Source organism: Passer domesticus, chromosome 14 (genome assembly GCF_036417665.1).
Source record: "Passer domesticus isolate bPasDom1 chromosome 14, bPasDom1.hap1, whole genome shotgun sequence".
Lineage (NCBI taxonomy): Eukaryota > Metazoa > Chordata > Aves > Passeriformes > Passeridae > Passer > Passer domesticus.
The window spans coordinates 14,632,330-14,651,656 of record NC_087487.1 but is presented as its reverse complement, the minus strand read 5'-3'; the positions used below and the strand labels follow the sequence as shown (position 1 = coordinate 14,651,656).

General features: G+C 46.4%; 1 protein-coding gene across 10 annotated transcripts in view; it reads right to left on the bottom strand.

Annotated features, from left to right (window-relative positions):
* The window catches only part of CHD2 (chromodomain helicase DNA binding protein 2), a 90,265-nt gene that overhangs the window by 16,191 nt on the left and 54,747 nt on the right, over positions 1-19,327 (bottom strand). For all 10 annotated transcript variants that reach the window (XM_064388525.1, XM_064388527.1, XM_064388523.1 and 7 more), the window contains 21 exons: positions 16,252-16,313; positions 14,828-14,950; positions 14,375-14,521; positions 13,469-13,602; positions 12,633-12,858; positions 11,827-11,927; positions 11,117-11,161; positions 10,788-10,963; positions 9,980-10,104; positions 9,172-9,388; positions 8,488-8,577; positions 7,435-7,625; positions 6,257-6,445; positions 5,605-5,767; positions 5,081-5,233; positions 4,535-4,606; positions 3,305-3,454; positions 2,554-2,702; positions 1,964-2,060; positions 1,137-1,229; positions 484-657 (listed from right to left, as the gene is read on the bottom strand). In XM_064388525.1, coding sequence (XP_064244595.1) covers positions 484-657; positions 1,137-1,229; positions 1,964-2,060; positions 2,554-2,702; positions 3,305-3,454; positions 4,535-4,606; positions 5,081-5,233; positions 5,605-5,767; positions 6,257-6,445; positions 7,435-7,625; positions 8,488-8,577; positions 9,172-9,388; positions 9,980-10,104; positions 10,788-10,963; positions 11,117-11,161; positions 11,827-11,927; positions 12,633-12,858; positions 13,469-13,602; positions 14,375-14,521; positions 14,828-14,950; positions 16,252-16,313 — 2,877 coding nt within the window. The remainder of the gene's footprint in view (positions 1-483; positions 658-1,136; positions 1,230-1,963; positions 2,061-2,553; positions 2,703-3,304; positions 3,455-4,534; positions 4,607-5,080; positions 5,234-5,604; positions 5,768-6,256; positions 6,446-7,434; positions 7,626-8,487; positions 8,578-9,171; positions 9,389-9,979; positions 10,105-10,787; positions 10,964-11,116; positions 11,162-11,826; positions 11,928-12,632; positions 12,859-13,468; positions 13,603-14,374; positions 14,522-14,827; positions 14,951-16,251; positions 16,314-19,327) is intronic.

Below are 19,327 nucleotides of genomic sequence, written 5' to 3'. Positions count from 1 at the left end.
AAGTCCCACATCCCAGCAGAGCATCCTCTCACAGTCAGCCTTCTTCTGGATTGGGGTAGATCCCATTACATAAAGAAGAACTTGGGAAGACACCATCTCTTTTGCTCCTCAGGATCCAGATTTAGGCAAGAGCCACCCAGTGGGCTAGAGAGCCCAAGGAAAAGAGACAGTCAAAAAATGGCAAAATCTGCAGCAAAATCCAATACAATTGGGTACTTTGCTTTGTGGTCACTACAGATTCTTTTAATTTTGTCTGCTAAGGTGAGATGAGTCGCACCAAGTCCAGTCTGGGCCCTCAGGCTGCATCCCAAACCATTGCTCCAATGCACAGTGCCAACAAGAGGTCACTGTGCTATCTCTGTGCTTTATTCCCAACCAACTCTGGAGGAGGGAGAGATGCTCAGATGGCAAGGAGGCTGCCCCTGAGCATTGTCTTTGGCAGTTCTCTCCTCCAGCCTCTCATCCCCTCAAGATGGGCTGTACCTTTTTCGTTGAGCTCCGGATTCGAGGCAGCATGTAGATTTCCTCCAATTCTTTCTGCCTTTCTTCCTCCTCCACCTTTTTCCTCTGCTCTTCTGGAATGATATCATCCCAGTCCTTCTGGGACCGCTCATCCAGCTCTGTCTCTTCCTCCTCCATGGTTGCAAAGTTGGCAACCTTTTACAAGCAAAGGAGAAGTTTTAGCAATTCCCTCCCCTGGCAGGAGCACTCCAGAGCTGTCTGCTAAGCCTCAACTTCTCCACAGGAATTCTGCCAACACTTCCATAACTACTCCATAATTGATCCCTATGCCACTGCATTCCTGGCTCCTTGCCTCGTCTTTGGACTAACAGCTTTTGAGGAAGTACGTGCAGTTTAAGAAGTACTGCTGAGTATTTGTAAATTATTGGGTTTGTTTCCAAATTTGGTAAATTCTGCATTTTATTCACAGCCTTCAAAACCACTTTCCTGAAATTAAATTAATACCTACCTCAGGGGTGTTTGAACTGGATGATCTCTAAGCTCCCTTCCAACCCAAACCATTCTGTGACTCTGAGATCTCTGCGAGGTGTTCCTGCCTGTTCCTGGCCTCACCTCCACGGCAGGGTGTGGGGAGCCACGCTCCCACAGCCCAGTGCAGAGCCTGGGGTCCATACCTTGAACTGTGAGAGCAGCTCATCAGTGGCACTGGTGGACACCTCATTCTCCCGGGTTTCAGCCAGACGCAGAATCTCGTCGATGTCCATCTCCTGCCAGTCAGGGAGAAGGAGGGATAAAGCAGAGGGTGCCAGGCACAGCAGGAAGTAAGAGGCTTTGAGAACAGGCTCGTGTGCTGATATGAGCTAAATAAAGTGCAAATATCTGCAGGGTGTCATCCCAGAGGGCAGGGATGAACTATCTCAAGTATAACGAAGTACAAATAAGGTGACAGAACAGAAGGAAAGGACCACGAAGGCTGAACAGTGGGGAAAATTTCCAGGCAGTGAGATGTATGAACTGTAGACTGTTTCCCTGGGGAGAAGCTCTGCTGCTTGGGCCATTAAGAGAATTGGTCAAAACACTCAGTGCTAAACTGTCAAGCAATGTTGCACTGAGGCAGGAGAGAGCAACCTGTTTACTGCACTCTGCTGACTCCTGCCTCGCTCAGAACCACCAAAAAAGGGTGCTGAGGAAATGCTTAGAAGAGACAGGGAGAGGAGCCTTCAACAGGCTGTGCTGTCACTAGCTAATAATCCTCAGAAGGTGAGGGACTCCCTGGGTGACCATTAATATTTAATCCCTAACAACAAGGCTCTCCTCAACCCCTGATCCCCCCAACCCCAACCCCAGACTCTGCTTCCAGCTTCTCCAGACTCCCACATGTCCTATTCACCAACTTGCTCTCATGCACAGGGCAAGAACAAAGCAGGAGCAACCACACACAGTCCTTCCTGCAGTCCTGGAGAGCACTACAAACTGCTGTGTGATTTCAATTTCAAACTACCTGAGGCTCCGACTCTTCCCCTTCAAGCTCCTTGAAAAGATCTTCAGCTCCAAACTTCAAAATAGCTGTCAGCTCCTCTTTGTTGAAGGGATTTGAGCTGCAAGAAGTAAAGAAGGAAAAGGTGTTTTGAGCTGTTCAGTCAGAACTGCTACAGCACAAAACCATACCAAAGTTTTTCCTAATTGAAGCGAGGAGTAAGTTTTCTACCCAACACTATAAAAAGCTTTGTTATTATTCTCTTTCCTGCTCCAGCACACACAAAGACTGCAATGGGAACCACCACCATCTACTGGGGGAAATGAAGAGAAACTGAGGTCACTGCCAAAATGCAGCCATTCCACAGCCAGGTTCCCCTGAGATCAGGATGATCTCTGGGTGAGAAACAGAAGCAAAAACTAATTCTAAATTTCTGATCATCTTTATCCTATGTATCCAAATTAATGGTTGCAGAAGCCAAATCAGTGGAAGCTGCCATGATTTATTAGCCTTCTGCCCTGTACCCTATCAAATAAACACTGGGAAATGCCAGCAGGGGAAGCTGGTTATGCCACGTGCTCCAGACATTTCTGGCTCCTGACACAGCCACGTACTTGGATCTCCCAGAGTTGTTGTCCAGAACAGTCCGGCCGGTGGTGTCCATACGCTGGATAACCAAATGATCCAGCACCATTTTCTTCTTGGCTCTCTCAATGATCTCCTCCTCCACGGTCCCCTTGGTGACCAGGCGGTAAATATTCACCTGAGAGGCAAAAAGAGACCACAGCTATTTCCTGGACAGGCTCTGCTGGTACAGCAATGCATCCCTCAGCTGTTTTCACTGGGCTGCTGACATTGTCTCTTCATGTACAGATGTGCTTTTTCAGAAGAAAAACAATCACATTCTCTCTGTATCTCAGGGGATCAGTTAAAATCAGGATGGTTAACACAGATCCTGTAGTGTGCCTAAGCACAGAGCAAAAATCTTCTGAAACAATCACTCTAAAATCAAACTAGCACCAAACTAGCTTTTCACATATCTAATAACCCCTAGTAAAGGTGGATGTTCTACTTTTTAAGTTTTTCAGGGCAAGAAAGAACAGACTCCACTAGGACTAGGCTGAGAAGTGCAATGCCATGGGTTGGGTTCTGGGTATGCTCAAAAGCAACAGAAAGACTTGGCACCTGGCAAATCTGGGCTGCTTTTTGTCTCCTACTTTTTAAATGAGATTCCCTCAGGCAGCACTCTCTGGAGCAAGGAGTGGGACAAAAAGCCCATGTTTTCAGAAGCTTTGGTGAGGTGAGAGGATGTTTAGGTGCACACACTGAAGGCACAGTGCAAACAACCCAGGCAGCTCTCCTGACCTGCTTCTTCTGTCCAATCCGATGAGCTCGGGCCTGAGCCTGAAGATCATTTTGGGGGTTCCAGTCCGAGTCGAAGATAACAACAGTATCAGCAGAGGCCAAATTAATTCCCAACCCTCCAGCTCTTGTTGACAACAAGAAACAGAAGTCCTGGGAAGGAAAAAATAAAAAGCATCCATGAGTTAACCAGTTAACTGAGGGCATAATATAGCAGTGGTGACTCAAAAGCTGTAGAAGGGAATGGAGAGAAGACTGTTGCACTCATGGTTCTTAAAGCAGAAAAAGGATTTCCTTCCCATGTTCCCTGTTTGTGCAGGCTGAGCAGCACCAGGCTTTAAGCCCAGACCCAGGGTGAGACAGTGCTGGCCCAGTTGAAGGGATGAATCAATATGGGAGAGCAACACAAGCAGCTCAAGGCAAGGGCACCTTGTAGTTACTTCTGAAGGTCAGATCATATTGCTCACCAGACTCCTACAAAGGCAGCAGGCAAACATCTGCTTTTTGCTGCCTGAATGCTGTTAGGAGTGAGATCAGCAACGAACAGACTGTGCCATCTTAGAACCCAAGATGCCTGAGCCCCCATAGATGTCCTCAGGACAGGTAAAAGGGCAGGTTCTACTGACATTCTTGCTTCTTCCCCCCCTCACACTTCCTTTTGTTAATTTTCCTACAACCACGATCTCTCACAATCCCTGTGTGAACCAAGAATCCTGCTCCAGCCCAAGCTCTTGGAGTGAGGAAAGGTATTTCTCACAGCTGGGCTGACTGACACAAAAACAAGTGTCTTGCACCAGTCACTGTGAGTCAGCAAGCCCAGATGAGAGGTTTCAGATGCCCTCTCCTATTACACTGGAGACTTTCACCTCCAGCACCAGACTCCACTGCCTGCCAACACTTAAAATCCTTCTTTTGCCTCTGTCATTTCATATTCAAAACCAGCTTCAGACTGGAATCACTCAGCAACCACCTCATTCTCCAGACCAATAAGGAGAGAACTGCTAAATTTTGGCTCTTCCCAGCCTCTTCAGAACTTTCTGGAATTGTGACTTGCCGCCCCATTCCTTGGACGTGAGAGATTTCAAATAAACAATGTGGCTGGCTGCAAAACACGCCCTATCCGTGTCTTTAAAAGTACCTGGGGTCCTGTGAAAGGCACTGAGCTGAACTAACCCCCTGTGCCAGTCACAACCTGTGGCTCAGCCACAAACCCTCTGCCCAGGACTGCGGTACCTCGGAGCCGTCGGCGTTGAAGTGATCCAGCGCCTGCTTTCGGATCTCCCCCTTGATCGAGCCGTCCAAGCGCTGCAAAAACCAACCACAGCGATAAGAGAGAGAAGGCAAAGGAGCCCCGAGGCACGGCTGCACCCGAGTGCTGCCAGCCCTGCAGCCCCCTTTGCTGCCTGCAGCGTTTAATTGTTAAAAATAGCCGCCAATTAAAAATGACGGCGCTGCCTCAGCTGTGTCACAAGGGCTGGGGGATGCTCAGGGGACAGGCACACGGCGGGTGACACCGCAGCTCCCGTTACAGGCTCTCTGTGCTCACTCTCCTCAGGCTCAGCACATGACACAGCCCAAAGCAGGGGCCTGGCACAGGAGTTTTGCAGAGCTGGGGCCACACTGCAATGAAGGGACATCCCAGCTCCTTCCAGTAAGTGCCACCTGCAATCCCAGCCACCAGCCTCTGGGGAGCTCAGTGACTCCCACTGCTCAGGCTCCCTCCATTTTTTCCCACACTTTCAAGGGGATCCCACTGTTTTCCATGCTGATGTTTCTCACCTGAAAAGGGTAGTGTTTGATAGTCAGGTACTCTGCCAAGATGTCCAGCATCCTCACCATCTGGGAGAAGATCAGCACTCTGTTGCCTCTCTCCCGCAGCCTGGTCAGCAGTTTGTCCAAGAGAATCAGCTTTCCACTGCTCCTGATCAAAGACTGAAGAAATAACCATCATTTCCAACCTTACCCTTATGTACACCACACAGAGCCCAGCACAGACCTGCTCTTTTCAAGGTCATTCATCTCTTGTACATCTCTAATCTAATCATCTGGATTTACACAGCAGAGCCCTCACACACAATGAATCACACAAGACAGATCTTACACTGCCCACAACTCCTGCTCTAGAAGGCCATAAAATGTTGCCCACAGTAGAAGAGGAGGGCTGGGGGTTCAAATGGCTTAGCTGTGGAAACTGTTTTTGAGGAAGAAGCCACAGAAGATAAGCTTCACCAGATATTATTTTGTTGGGAGGACAAAAGAATGAAATTTAAGGAAAAAAGGTGGTGACCAAGGACACCACTCACCTGCAGGGTCTCAAGGCCATTCTCTCTCTCATTTTCCTCCGGAGGTTTGATAAGGTAGCAATGGTTGCAGCACTTTTTCAATTCCATCACAATATTGAGGAAACCAGATGTGCTTCCCCTTGTTCCCTTTGAAAGAGCTTTGTAGTTTCTTGTCAAAATCCACCTGAAGGCAGGAAAATTAAAGTTCAGATCATTACTCAGTGCAGAGCAGAGCCTTGGAGGAACAAAACCTTCAGGAACAGCTCATTCAGGCATCAGTCTACTTCCCTGCCTCCATCTCTCCTCACTTGTCTTACAGGTTGCTCTTTCCTCTCTAAAAACCCTGACCTGACTTTCCTATTGATATTATCACTGTTTAATATTGAACAGCATCCCAACTTTGTGCATATTGTCACTCCCCCAGGAAAGACACAACCTCTGTCTTGCAAAACTGGCCAGTTGAACTGCATCACTCTACAAAAAACATCTTCCAGAAGGAAAGATATCAACTCCCCTACCCTCATATTCCTGCTAGGAAGCTCCCTCTAGTACAGGTGATGATGTCTCATTGCACTCTGAAGGCCACAGTATGCACAGAATAGTGGAACACATTGCCAAGGCCCACAGAAAGATGTGCCCATTTCCACTGGCACTCCCTCATTCAGTGACTCACTTGTAGTACTGCTTCTGCAGAGCAGACATTTCCACCCGGAGGATCTGCTCCACTTTGGCTGGCAAAGATTTCTCCACATCCTTCTTCACTCTGCGCAGCAGAAACGGCTCCAGGACTTTGTGAAGGCTCTGGTAGCCATTCTCTCTACCTTTCCCATGATCTTCCTCAAAATCCTCCCAAAACTCAAACCTGGCAACAGAAAGGAGGAGAAGGGAGGTGTCAGAATACCTCTTGTCTTGTGGCACCAAACAGCATCTGTTGGATAAACTCCTGCTGCACCACAGGAGAGGAGAACAGCAGTTTAATGGAAACAGTGCAAGATAACAGATTCACTCTGCTCTGGCTAACTGAACAGAATGGTGGCAAAGCTAGAAGATCTCTGGGCTTAGACACCTCCCTCACATCTTATGTTTGAGCTCCACACTGACTCCCAAGACCCAAAATCCCAACTTTCCCACTATTTCACTCTGTTGGCATTTACCTGGCAGCAGTTTCTGAACTTTCCACGGTGCCTCCCCCAGGCACAGCTTTGACAACTGGACTGTTTTACCCTGCTCTGAAGGCTCTTTTGGGACTGTTGCTTCCTCTGACAGCTCCTTTGAAACATGGAGATCTGCTCTCCTCCACTTGGGACACTTCAAGCCTCCCCTTCACTGTTTATGTGATCCAACAAAAAGAATTTGGGGGACAACTCTTCTTGCAGTCAAATACAATTTTAGTGAGCTTTTGGGGCATGCCTGTCTTAGCCTTAGAGATGCCCATAGCTCATTTTATTTTAAAGGAAACAAAACATTTGTTACACTGTGGACACACAATCAGCACCCCCAGAGATGCCATGAAATGGTTGGCAGAGGTGCCTGAACCACAGTGTACTGGAAACCTCAGAAATGGCAGAAATGATTGCTTAAAACAAATTTATTTTTTTTAAGATGGCTGGAAGACAGCAGACAGATTTGAAAGGCATGTATCAGGTTTCCCCATTCAGTTTGCTGCCAGAAATACTCCTTGTGTTAGTTATTTAACCTTTGATTTTACCCAGTAGTGTCTGTTCTCCTATCATTGCTGTCACACCACTGAGTTTAATTCAGGGATTTCTGCCATTCCGCACTCCCTTGAGCCTATTTAACAGACAAGAATGGAACAGAGACATTTCTTGGAAGGCCTGAAAGGAGACTCACTTCTCTGGCATGATGAAGTGCAGCAGGGACCAGAGCTCCTTGAGTGAGTTTTGAAGTGGGGTGCCAGTGATCAGCAGCCTGTGGTTGGACTTAAAATCAATCAAGGTTTTGTACAGCAAGGAGTCGTCGTTTTTCAACCGATGGGCTTCGTCCACGCCCAGAAAGGCCCAGTTAATGCTTCCCAAAACAGTCTGGAGGAAGAGAAGGAAAAAACACAGGCATCAAGGAGATGCTGGGTCAGACAGGCCCCACCACCCTGCACATGTGCCTCCCTCCAAGGCAGGAAGCCCTGCAGTGTGTGCTGACCCAGCCCTGTGGCTGCCCCCTCACAGGATTTCCTTGCTAACAAAATCTGGGGAGCAGGGTGCCTTCCCAGAAAGGAAAAGGTGAAAATCAGCCATGCTGAGCAACACTCCTGCTGTATCTCAATAGCCCTGCAGCAAGTACACCTATCCTAATCCTCCTTTGCTTTACCCAGAAAGAAGAGTCCTTCCCCAGCTCTTTATTCCCCCCTTTCTCCATGCCTTTGGGGCCCTGGGTAGCACTAGCCCCACTGGAGCAAGAACAGGAGAGCAGATGAACAAAGCTAAAAATTTCAGGTAATCCAAGAGTTTTGATTAAATTTTATTTTTTTAAGCTTTTAGTTTTCTGCTAGGACTCAGTGATACTCAAGGGCTGATGAATATTTCCTAAGGAGACAGATTTCTTGCAGATGTAAAAATGTAAATACTGTTAACACTGTGGCCAGAGGTTCAGTCTAATGTTTTGTCCTTTTAATGAGCCCAAATTAAACCACGTAAAAATCCAGGTACTGCTGGATCCTGCCAGATGCCTCACATGTAAAAAACATAACACAACTGTGCAGTACAAGAGTGAAGACACTGTAAAATGTGTCCCACATTCCCTTGCTTTACTGGGAAGGAAAAGCAAATAGTGGCTGTAGTTGTCCATCACCACAGAGGGAAGAGATGAAACCCACTATCTGTGAACTGGCTTTCTCCTTCGAAAATGACAGAAAGTCTAAATAAAAACATTCTTGGAGTAATGACTCACCTTATCCTTCAGGAGGATCTCATACGTTGTGATAAGTGCATTGAATTTCAATCTTTTAGACTGAGAATGGATCCACTCATATTCACGTATCTGTGAGGGGAGACAAAAGCTAACTTGAACACGTCATCAAAAGGAAAGAGTTAACAATTGTTATTTTAGTGTAGCTGTAAGCCAGAGACTCCAACCAAATCCAAACCCCTTCTAAGATGCCATTTGATGAGCTCAAGGTGCCCAAGGAACAATTTGCTTTAGTGCACACATGGCTCAACTTCCCTTGCACAGGTAACAAAATAAGGTGAACCTGCTGTTGTGACATTAAAGAACACATCACCTCACTGCAGACACCACTGGAGTCCCAACACTTGTGTGCTCCATTGTCTGAACAGTCCCAAACACTGAAGACAAGCATTTTACACCGCATCTTTCACTCCAGATCAGTACTGGCTCTGAGAGAAGCCAGTGCTCCTGCACTTACCACAAGAGGCAAAATAAAGCAGAAAATTCCCTGTAGCAGGGAGTTACACCCACACACTCAGCTACACCAGCTCTAGCTGCCTGCAGTGCTGCCAGCACCATCCACCAGCCTCTCCAGCTGACTGTGTGTCACACACATCACACACAAGCTGCTGCTTTGCACCCAGTGCTTCTCCCTGAGCCCTCACCCTTTGCTCTCTGATTACACACCATGTTCCTGCTCATGAGGTCTCCAATGTAAACCACCACGTTTATCTCAGGTGCCCACACTTCAAACTCCCTCTGCCAGGAGGTGAGGGTGGACAGGGGCACGACCACCAGGAAAGGGCCATACAGCTGGTGCTGATGGAACAGGTATGACAGGAATGATATTGTCTGGATGGTCTTGCCCAGTCCCATTTCATCAGCCAGGATCACGCTGTTGTTCCTGAGAAAGAGGAGAACAAACAAAAATGCTGTCTGAGTGCATGTTTCTGCCACTGCTAATTCACTGTGCTCCACATGAACAGCAATCCACGACAAGGACAGAGAGGGGCAGAGCAAAAACAGTTATTTGAACACTTCCAAGTGGATCCCAGGGACAGCCAGACTGAACATGGCACAATAACGTGCAAAAATTAACTATGATGATTCCAAACTGGAGGAAAACAGGCAAAGGCAGAGGGGAACTAGTGGCCTAATTTTAGGAGGACATCTCTCAAAGACTTCAATGAGTATATAAGCACACTGAGCCAGAAACCATTCTTTCCCACTAAGTCAATGGAAATCTAGGGCTTATATGTACCAGGCACAGCCAAATCCATCATGTGAACAGGCCCAGACAGGGAAAATGCTTTTTGTTTTCACACAAGGTTTCTTAAGTTCATGCTTGCACTGTGATGCAGCTGAGCATGATAACATTTGAAACCCTCCAAGCTGCAGAAGGAGGGCGTGTAAAGACCTCACTTGAAAAGGAGGTGTGCCAAATCCTTCAGGGACAGAAAAGCCTCAGAATGAACATCCCAGGCTGTGCACATACTTGCACCAGGAGTGAGCCAGCCAGTTGAGGCCCTCCAGCTGGTAATCGCGCAGCTCCAGGTTCTCCCCGCCGATGTACGAGGGCTGCTTCTTCAAGGCAACAAACCTCGGCCTCTGCTTCAACACCTGAAAGAGATGCTGCCATGAGTCCACTGAGGAGAAAGACAGAACTCTCCGTGGCTGAAAATTCCGCAATGATAGCAATGAATTCAGCAAAGAGTGAGGATCTATTCACTGGTTCAAGTGAAGAGAACTTCACCTCCATCCACATTTTCCTGGCCAGTGCTTGTGTCTGCATTTCTTGTGATTTGCCTGCTGCTCTCTGGTTTATGATCAGGGCTCTGAGTCCCCCAGGAGTGTAGTAAGCTGCACAAAATACACAGGACTCAGAACAAGCTCCACTTCCTTCTTTGTCCTCTTTTGGTTTTTCTCCCATTATTTCTGTCCCTCTCCTTCACTGTATCAGCAACTTGCAGGCTTCCTCTTTTCCCAGGTGTGCTGTTTTTTCATCCAACTGACATTAAAACTGCTGCAGCTCCTTCTGAGGAGGAAGCACTTTGCAAGGATTAATTAAGCCTCCCACTCCCCAGGGGGACATAACGTTCTCACTGTGCACAGAGTAAATGAAACTCAAAGGGCTTCACATCTCTGCTTGAAGTGCAATACAAGAGCAGCAAACAACCCTTCAAATGCAGGTGGGAGGATGGGAAAATGTTCTCTGACATTTATCCTGACAAAACTTCATGTTCCCACTGCTTGCATCTTCCCCCAGCCTGGAGGAACCCGGCAAAGGAGAGAAGCCAGCAAACCTTGCAGTCACGGGTGGGAATCGTCTTGGAGTTGTTCCTGCTGTTGAAGCTGTCAATGCAGTGCTGGAATTTCTTGCTGATCAGAGCCTCATCTTCCCAGCTGCACTCGGCATAGGGCAGCCCCATCCACTTGCAGAGGTACTCGGGGTCATTCGAGGATGTTTTGCGACTGTTTGCTGTAAAATATGCAAAAAAAGCCCAAACCTCAGCACCTGTAGCTGAGCAGCTGAACCACAAGCATGGTTCACAGGCTGAACTGCCCAGGCAGCCACAAAACAGGTCTTGGCTCATAGCAGAAGTGTAGAGAGACCAAAAAAATGTGCCTTTACCTGGGAAATCTGAATGTCCCGTGGCAGACTTGCTGGTCTTCACAGCTGTTTTTGGAGAGAGAAGGGAAGGGAAGTTTGGAATGCTGGCAGCCAGCAGAGGGAGCAGGGCAGACCATCACTGCCTCACACCCACATTTTTACATGAATTGTATTGGAAATAGGTTACACAGGCTCTCCAAGCCAGTTCCCAAAGCAGCTGAGTGCCGACACCTCTGACTGACATGACTGTGATATCACCAAAGTGCTCAGTAAGTTCTGATTTTATTTTTATTAATTAATCACGAAAATCTCGCCCCTGAGCTGCCTTGCAGCCTAACCACACCCTCAACCACACCATGGAAAGTAGACTCACAAAAGCCAGGCCCATGCTGCTGCTTTGGAAACAAACATCTTGCATCCAAAGGGTTGAAGACAAATAAATTCAGCAGCAACAATTTCAGCAACCTGTTGGAAACTAGTGTGTCATCCCATACTCCAGGCAAGGAGAGTCACTGACTTGTATTATTTGTAAATACAAATCTGTAAACCTGGACTTCTACTGTTCAAATTCCTAAATTTCACACAACAAAATACAGTAAACACCATGGGGTTTTCTTCAGAGCTACTGGAGAGCAGGGAAGAAAAGAGAGCTGCACACTCATTCTGCTGTCACATGGAATAAAGTTCCCATTCCTACTTCACCCCTTTACCAAAGTCTTGGCTCCACTTACCTATTACCCTCTCCACTATTTGATACTGTTTGTTTAGCTCTGAAGCCAGCTCTTGTTGGCAGTTGAAATATTCTACATCTTCAGGTGATACCTTGCCCAGCCTAGATGCAAAATAATTCAAAACAAAACAAAAAACCACTATTATGCTTCTGTCATAGTGCTCATGAATTTGCATACAGAAAATCCACTTTCCTATATGGTTCTGTCATTCAGACAAGTCAGAGGGGCAAATTACTGTTTATGATATGTTTCTTAAATTTCCTAAAATTGGAAATTATTGCCGAGAAGCAAATGTTATAGATGTTCAGATTGTCTCCCTGTTAAATGCTGCCTTATTCTGAGGCAAGAATCAGTCTCAAAACAGGAACCAAACAGAGATGGAAGCTGCTACTCCAGCTTTAGCACTTTGGAAAGACACTGTAGCTTCCCTTATAGTTCCTGGGGAAGCTGGACATAAACTGATGCAAAAACCTGCACACAGAGAAGCCCATAATTAACAAGGGTTAATAAGGCTGCAAGCCCCCCTGGGCCAGGTGAGTCTGTGCAACATTTATTGGTCATCAGCCTTCCCAAATCTTAAGCCTAGGAAGTGGCAATAGTGTGGATTTCAGGCTTTGTCCTCTCCATTTTCCAGCCATCCACACCACAGATATAATTTCTGTGTGGGGGGATGCTCCTCAGCAGGCCAGAGTGCACATGAAACACACTTTGTAAGAAGAAACCAAACATTTTCAGCCACGACTCCTTGAACCTCCATCTAAAAACAAACTGCCCAAGGCCAAACCACCGCTTGGAGCGAAGCCTACCATTGCTTGATCTCCTCCTCTTTCTTCTTGAAGTTTTCCAGCTTTTTCAGGCCCTTCACCTTCTGCTGCTGCAAGGACTCCTCGCTCTCCCACGTGCTGTGGATGTACGACCAGCCCTTCCACTTGATCAGGTACTGAACCTCGCCCTCGTCCTTCTCGGGGTCGAAGTCGGCGCTGGGGTTGCCGTTGGCCTCGGTCACGTACACCGTGGTGGAGGCTCCGATGGCTGCAAGAGAGGCCAGCCTGCACTTGGTACCCTCCTCACCCACCAGCAGAAAGTTACCCTCCTAATACACCTTTTGTGGGAGCACAAAGAACATCCAAAAGATTCTGCAAACCTGTAAGGCAGGCACACAAAAGTCCTCCACGCAACAGAATCTTTTTAAATCTGTCGTGAGTAGCTTTTCTTTAAGTATAATTCAAAGGCCTCTTGAAAGTGTTCACAACCATTCAGTTTTACAAAAAAACACTTTTGTAAGGCTTTGAGAAGAAAACATTGGCTTTATTTTCATTATGGCTTTGTCAATGGGGCTGTGAAAACTGACTCTCCTAGATCTGTTTCATATTTCAAAGCAGAGAAAAGCAGGAATTGCAGAACAATGGATGCATCTTTAAAATGTGTGCAGGCTAAATGAAAGCTGCTGAGCACATAAACTATAGAGATTTTAGGATTTTAAATATTATATGTTACAAAAGCTATTACATATTACAAGATGCAGCTAAGAGGCATAGAGGAAAAGATGAAAAGCACTGAAACAACCCTTGAGCCCCCTTTAAAGCTGCAGAAATGTTGCACCAGTTCAAGAGAAATAAAGGCTTCTTCCAGAGCCACGCACCTCCCTTTTTTCCAAGCCTGATGTCCAAGACTTTCTCAATAGTTTCACTGTTGTCTTGTTGTTCATCAGCTCCTTCCCCAGTCATCTCTATCAGGTCATCAGAATCCGTCTCAAAATCATCATCTTCTTTGTAGCTGAGTAAGATCAAAACCAAACCAATATAAAACCTTTGACTCTTCCCAGCCCACCAACACAGAGAATGGCTCAGAGTGGAGCAGCTTCTCCAGCATTTATGCTGTGGTTCAGTGCATGTTCAGAACATGTCTTAAGTCATCCATTCAGTATTTTTCCCCAAGACACTCAGCTACACTTTATCAGACTAATCCTCTATCTTGCCCATATAGTTTTTCTGACCATGGCCAACATCAGGTGATTCATAAGGTGGAACAATCCCTGCAGCAGAATCAAACAGAGAAAAGCTCCACTATGGAGGGAAAGATTATTCTATGGAGGTTTCAGAGCATTGAAAAGCTGCATGGGTGCCTAGGAACTGCACTTCTCATCTTTGGTGCATGTTTAACCACCACAAAATATCATTTGGATGGCTCTTTACAAGCCCCTTACTGGGACTGCCTGAAAGGTGAGAAGGTACATTGTGGAATGGATAAAACTTTACTCCACCCTGGCTCAACACTGTCCCAAGGCACTACCTATCAGCCACCCTCAGACAATTGGTCCAGTCCAGCACAGCTGCTCTTCTGCTCATTTTCATCTATTTGCAATTATTAATCTCATCTGAATGTGCTTTAGAAATATTATGCAACCCATTCTCAGGTTTCTCTTAGGAGGGACTGGTAAACATTCCCTCCTTCACAGATGGCAAAATGAGATAAACCCCAGATGTGCCCAGCAGGAACCTGTCAGAAGAGCCACCCCTCAGCCAAGCAACCCCACACTTCTTCACACCTGACATTTTTGGCTGCTCTTCTCCGAGTTTGTCTCTTGGGGGTCTCATCATCTTCATCATCATCATCATCTTCAGATGAGTCTGGTTTCTTCCTCTTCCCACGCTGGATTTTGTGGGGCTTTTTAACACCAGTTTTGGCCACTGTTCTAAAATAAGAGTTAATAAAGCCATAATACAGCATGGTTTATGTAAATATCCACTTTAATAAGTCTTTAAGGAAGCACGAATCTCAAATATTAGACTCCTAAGGGATTTAATCTGCTCTAACTATCAGGAAAACCACTCTAGTGCTCACTGGAGCATGAGATGGAGAGATGAGAGAATAACTAGGCCCTAGCTTTACTAGGTCACAAACAAAGGTAATATTGCACAAAAACTTCATTAGTGACAAATAGGGATTTCGTCTCCACACAGCACAGACAGAAAAAGAGACTGAACCAACCATTCCTTACCTCCTTTGGACAGGTCTTCTTGCTTTAATTTTCTTCGGTTCAGGCTCGCTCTCTCCACTGGTGCCTTGCTCTCCTCCATCTTCATCCTCTTCTCCAGCAGAGACCTCCCTTTTCCATTTAATTCTGTGGTCAGAAATGTAGGTCATGAAGGGCAGCAATATTTCTACACAGATACTTGGCTGAACAAACCATCAGTCCATAATCACAGGAAAAAGGTTCAAAATTCTATCCTTGGCTGTTCAGTGCAATGCAGGGGGGTGTTGTGTTGTGATCCTCTGCTTTTAGGAGGGGGGTCTCAGTCACCTGGGGCTTTGTTCACACAGTGGCAGGACTGCCTTGAGTGAGAGCAGCTCTTACCACATGGGCTGGTGGCAGAGCTGTACTGCTCAAACATGGGTGGGCAAGGGCTTTCACTGATGAATTTTTATTTTCTCTACTTCTGCATTTTGGAGATGGGCTGGAAGGATTTGAAGAGAATTGCTCACTGTCACAGAGCATGAGCCACAATGTGCAGAGTTACAGGAGCTCCTTGGAGCCCAGAAAATGGAACCAGTTTCCTGCCATGGAAATTCTCCTGCCAATTCAAGTTTCCAAGCATGAAGCCAAGTCACATTGTACATCAGTGGAAGGAAGCATGTTCTCTGGGGACAACTAGGAACAAAGCTCCAGCTCCAAAATGCCTTTTGGAGGAGCCCCTCCTCTCTCAAGAGGACATAGAGGGTCCACAAGGATCACTGCCCTTGCCCAGGAGAGCTTCCTCCCTCTGCTTTATCACCTTCCCTCCTGCACTGATGGGTACAACCAAATGAAGAGTTAAAAGACAAGATGCAGGAGAAGGCAAGCAGGATCATGTGGCTCTGTTTAGATTTCCTCCATCAGGCAGCTCACAGTTCCCTCCTCCACTTTGGGGTATGCAGAAACTAGAAGGTACTCACTAGATGGGAAAAGGCAATAAAATATGACTATAAGTGAACTCAAGTTATGGTGCTTAGACATCCAAAGCATTCTTTATGGAAGTTCTTTTGTTTTAACAGAGGGTTATAAAAGATAAAAGAAGATAATAATTTGGTATTTTATTCTCAGTTAATCAAAAAGGTGGGAGAAGAAGGGATTAAACTGTTTTAAGTATCTCTGAAGGAGAATCAGTAGTTTGCTAGAAAAGTGAAAGGTTGACAACAGAAAGTGAACCTGACTCATTCAGATTCCATCACAGGCACAGCAGGAACATACAAACAAAGGTTGGAAAATTGCATCCATCTATAGGTTCATATTCATACTTCAATTTTAGTAATCCGCAGTATTACTAAAATATTTATTTTACAAGCTCACCATGCTGACAACTCCCATCAAACAATCCAATGCACTACTGTTCTGAGAAATAAACCAAAGCATCACCACTCAAAACCCTTTCCTTAGAAACTTACTTTCTTTTCAGCTGCTTCTGGCGTCTTCTTTTTGGGCTCTCATTTTCAGATTCGCTACTTGCCTTTAATTGAAAAGAAAGAAAATCAAGCTGTAGGCTTCACTGTGGACTGGCTCCTCAAGGATGCAAGTGACACACGTGCTCGTGGGCTGAGCCAGGGTCCTTTCCCTGCAGCCTGAAGGTGCAGAGCAGCTGCCTCCCAGCACAGCCACCTCAGCTGCTCAGTCCCACTGCTCTGCTCTCAGTGTGAAGAAGAAAACCCTGCAGGAAGCCTGGAGAGCTCTACAGCATCACCTATCCTGAAGTCCCTGAGCTCAGGACCCATCCACCCCCTCTCCGCACCAAACCCCAGTGCCCAACAGACAGCAGTGGCCAGGCAGACCTGCAGTGTGTGCTACACCCCAGGGATTGCAAACCCACAGGTGAATTTATCCCAACAATTGCATTATGATCTCTGCCTTCATTGCTCAAACTTCCCACAGGGAATGAAATAAAAATACTGTCATAAAAAGGCAATATTCTTATCAAAAGTATCCTTGTCTTGCTGTTGGGTTTTTTCTCCCACAGCAAGTCCTCAAGGACCTTACTGGGTCAGAGCTGTGTCCTGCTGCTTTCCTTCCTTCTAGTTCTACAGTCTCCACCAGTGAAGTCTCTTTGGCTAAATTTATCTGGAGCTATTCTAACTACTTGCTGCACTATTTTAAAAGTGGGCGTCACAAATTCCCACAGACCAAGATAGCTAAAATAATCTCTTTATGCTGGTTGTACACAGCCACATTTTCATAAAAACTAGTCAACCATGAAAACAGATCACCTCACAGATAACGTGACTTCTCCTCAGCCTCCCCCAGAAAATGCAAATAGGCAGGGACAAAACTGAAGAAACCCATGTGAGATTTCTAAAGAAGCATTAAAATGACAGAAGTAGCCTCCAAAATTGCTTGCTCCACACACTTACTGGAAATCTTCCATTTCTAGCTGCTTTTTGACACAGTGTTCAGCTTTGGCTCCAGGCACTGTCTGTCCATCACTATGGGTAGCACAGTTTGCATCCTCACTGCCCTCCTGGACAGAGCTCACACAGCTGTGCATACAAGGAGCTTGTGGAATGGTGTGAGCTGTAACACACATCCTTCATTCCCATTTTTCAGTTTTCCTTCCACCCACAGAAACTTCTGTCTCACTTGCATCATGGTATTGACTAAAATACTGACCATGAGCTTTCCTGGATTTGATGTCAGATTTGCATGTGGCACAATAACAGCTTTTGCACCATCTTACTACAAACACGTGTTCAGCCACCTGTTTCACAGCCCTGCATGAAATCCCTGTCTCATTTTCCAACCATGGAGCAAGTGCCTGGCAAACACCATGGAGAGCCCTACTTACCCTTGCAACACAAGCCAACCATTCCACAGGTTTCAGTTCTGACACACAAAATTTAAAAGTCCTCAGTTTTCCTTTTCTCTTTTAATCTCTTATCCACTTTCTGAAACTTGTCTATTCTGATTTGGCATGATTTTAACAGGTGCCCCTCAGTGCACGTTTACTTTTGTTGCATTTTGGCAAGCCACAAGTAAAGAGAGGTGGATTTCTCTTCTGCTCTGCGTCAGAGATCACATTGGGAGAAAAACAAATACAACCTTTAGTTCTTTGAAATTAACTCCACTTGTGTGCCAAAATCCCACTTTCTAAGATTCTAGTGTCCATTTTCCCAATGCCTGTACACTCCCCCTGCTCTGCCACTTGTCTCTACAAAGCTGATGGTTATCTCTATATGACTTGACTTTTCTTCCCCTCTTCCACCTTGAAAAATGTCATTTGTGACTGCAGCTCAGCCACCTTCTCTTACATATTTCAAAGGCAGCATTGTCTGTTTTGGATGCGTGTCAAGCCCAGCCCTATCTCCTCTGACACAGCCAGTCCCCAGCTTGAGTCATCTGCCTGCCTTGTGCTCCCACAGCCTCCCCATCCCAGAATGGAGTGCTGGGATGTGCCGTGCTGCAGCTCCTCAGCCTCTCCTCCCCGCTCCCCATGTCTCCTGGTGGTAAATTCCTTGTTTAAGGAAGCACAGAGAGCCAGGGTATGCCAGGTTCAGAGTGTGCACCTGGGGCCCTGTCTGCCCACCACCACCATCAGAACACACTGGTTGGGAAACCACATGCAACTTGAATTTTTGCAATGCCACCTCCCCAATGACACAAGCTAGACTGGCAAAGTCCATCCCCGGTCCCAGAGGGATTTTTGTCAGCCCAGCACGAGATGCTGGGGTCACACTGCTTGCTCCAGAGCCCAAGTGCCAGTGCTGCCCTGCTGGGGTGCTGCTGCTGTGGCCAAGGGGAAAGACAAACCTGGCTTCCCCTTATCAAAATGTGCGCAATTTACTCCTGCACCACTGCTTTGAGCTGCACTAGGATCTGGCCTATTACAACTTCCTCAACTCCAGCTGAAGGGATCAGCCTTCCCTCTCCATGCCTCACTGACTCCTTCCATCAATTCTTTCCCAGCACATAAAGTGCACACACTTTTACCAGATTAATTGCACTGTATTTTGTGTGGAGCGACCACTGAACAAAAATAATGATGCTGCATGTGTAGCACCAAGAAGAGCAACACAGAGCAATTCAAAGTTCTGCTCCTATTACTATGATTATCCATGAGTGTCCTTGCCACTAGCCCAGGCTGGAAGAAATTGAGATTCCAGGCCGTTGGAGAGGGGGTGCAGGTGAGCCTCTGGAGCTCTCATTAGGAAAGATAATGGCTTGCTTAAACAGAGCCAAAAGTATTTCAGACTAAAAAAAGTGAGGATTTGCTCATTTCAGGCTTAACAGAGGCCAAACTCCAGTGCTCCAGAAAGGCTGGAGAATCTCAGCTAACCAGGTTAGTTTTAGGTCTGCTGAACTTCTCTTTTCCAGTGAGACCAGCAGTGTTTGAATTTTCAGCAAATACATGAGGCAAAGCATTGACCAAAATGCAAATGAGCAGATTTTTTTTTCCAATAAGAAAACCAGCTGTATTTTTAGAACACACTGGTGCGTGACTTGTGGCCTCTCTCTGACAGAAAAAAAATACACTGA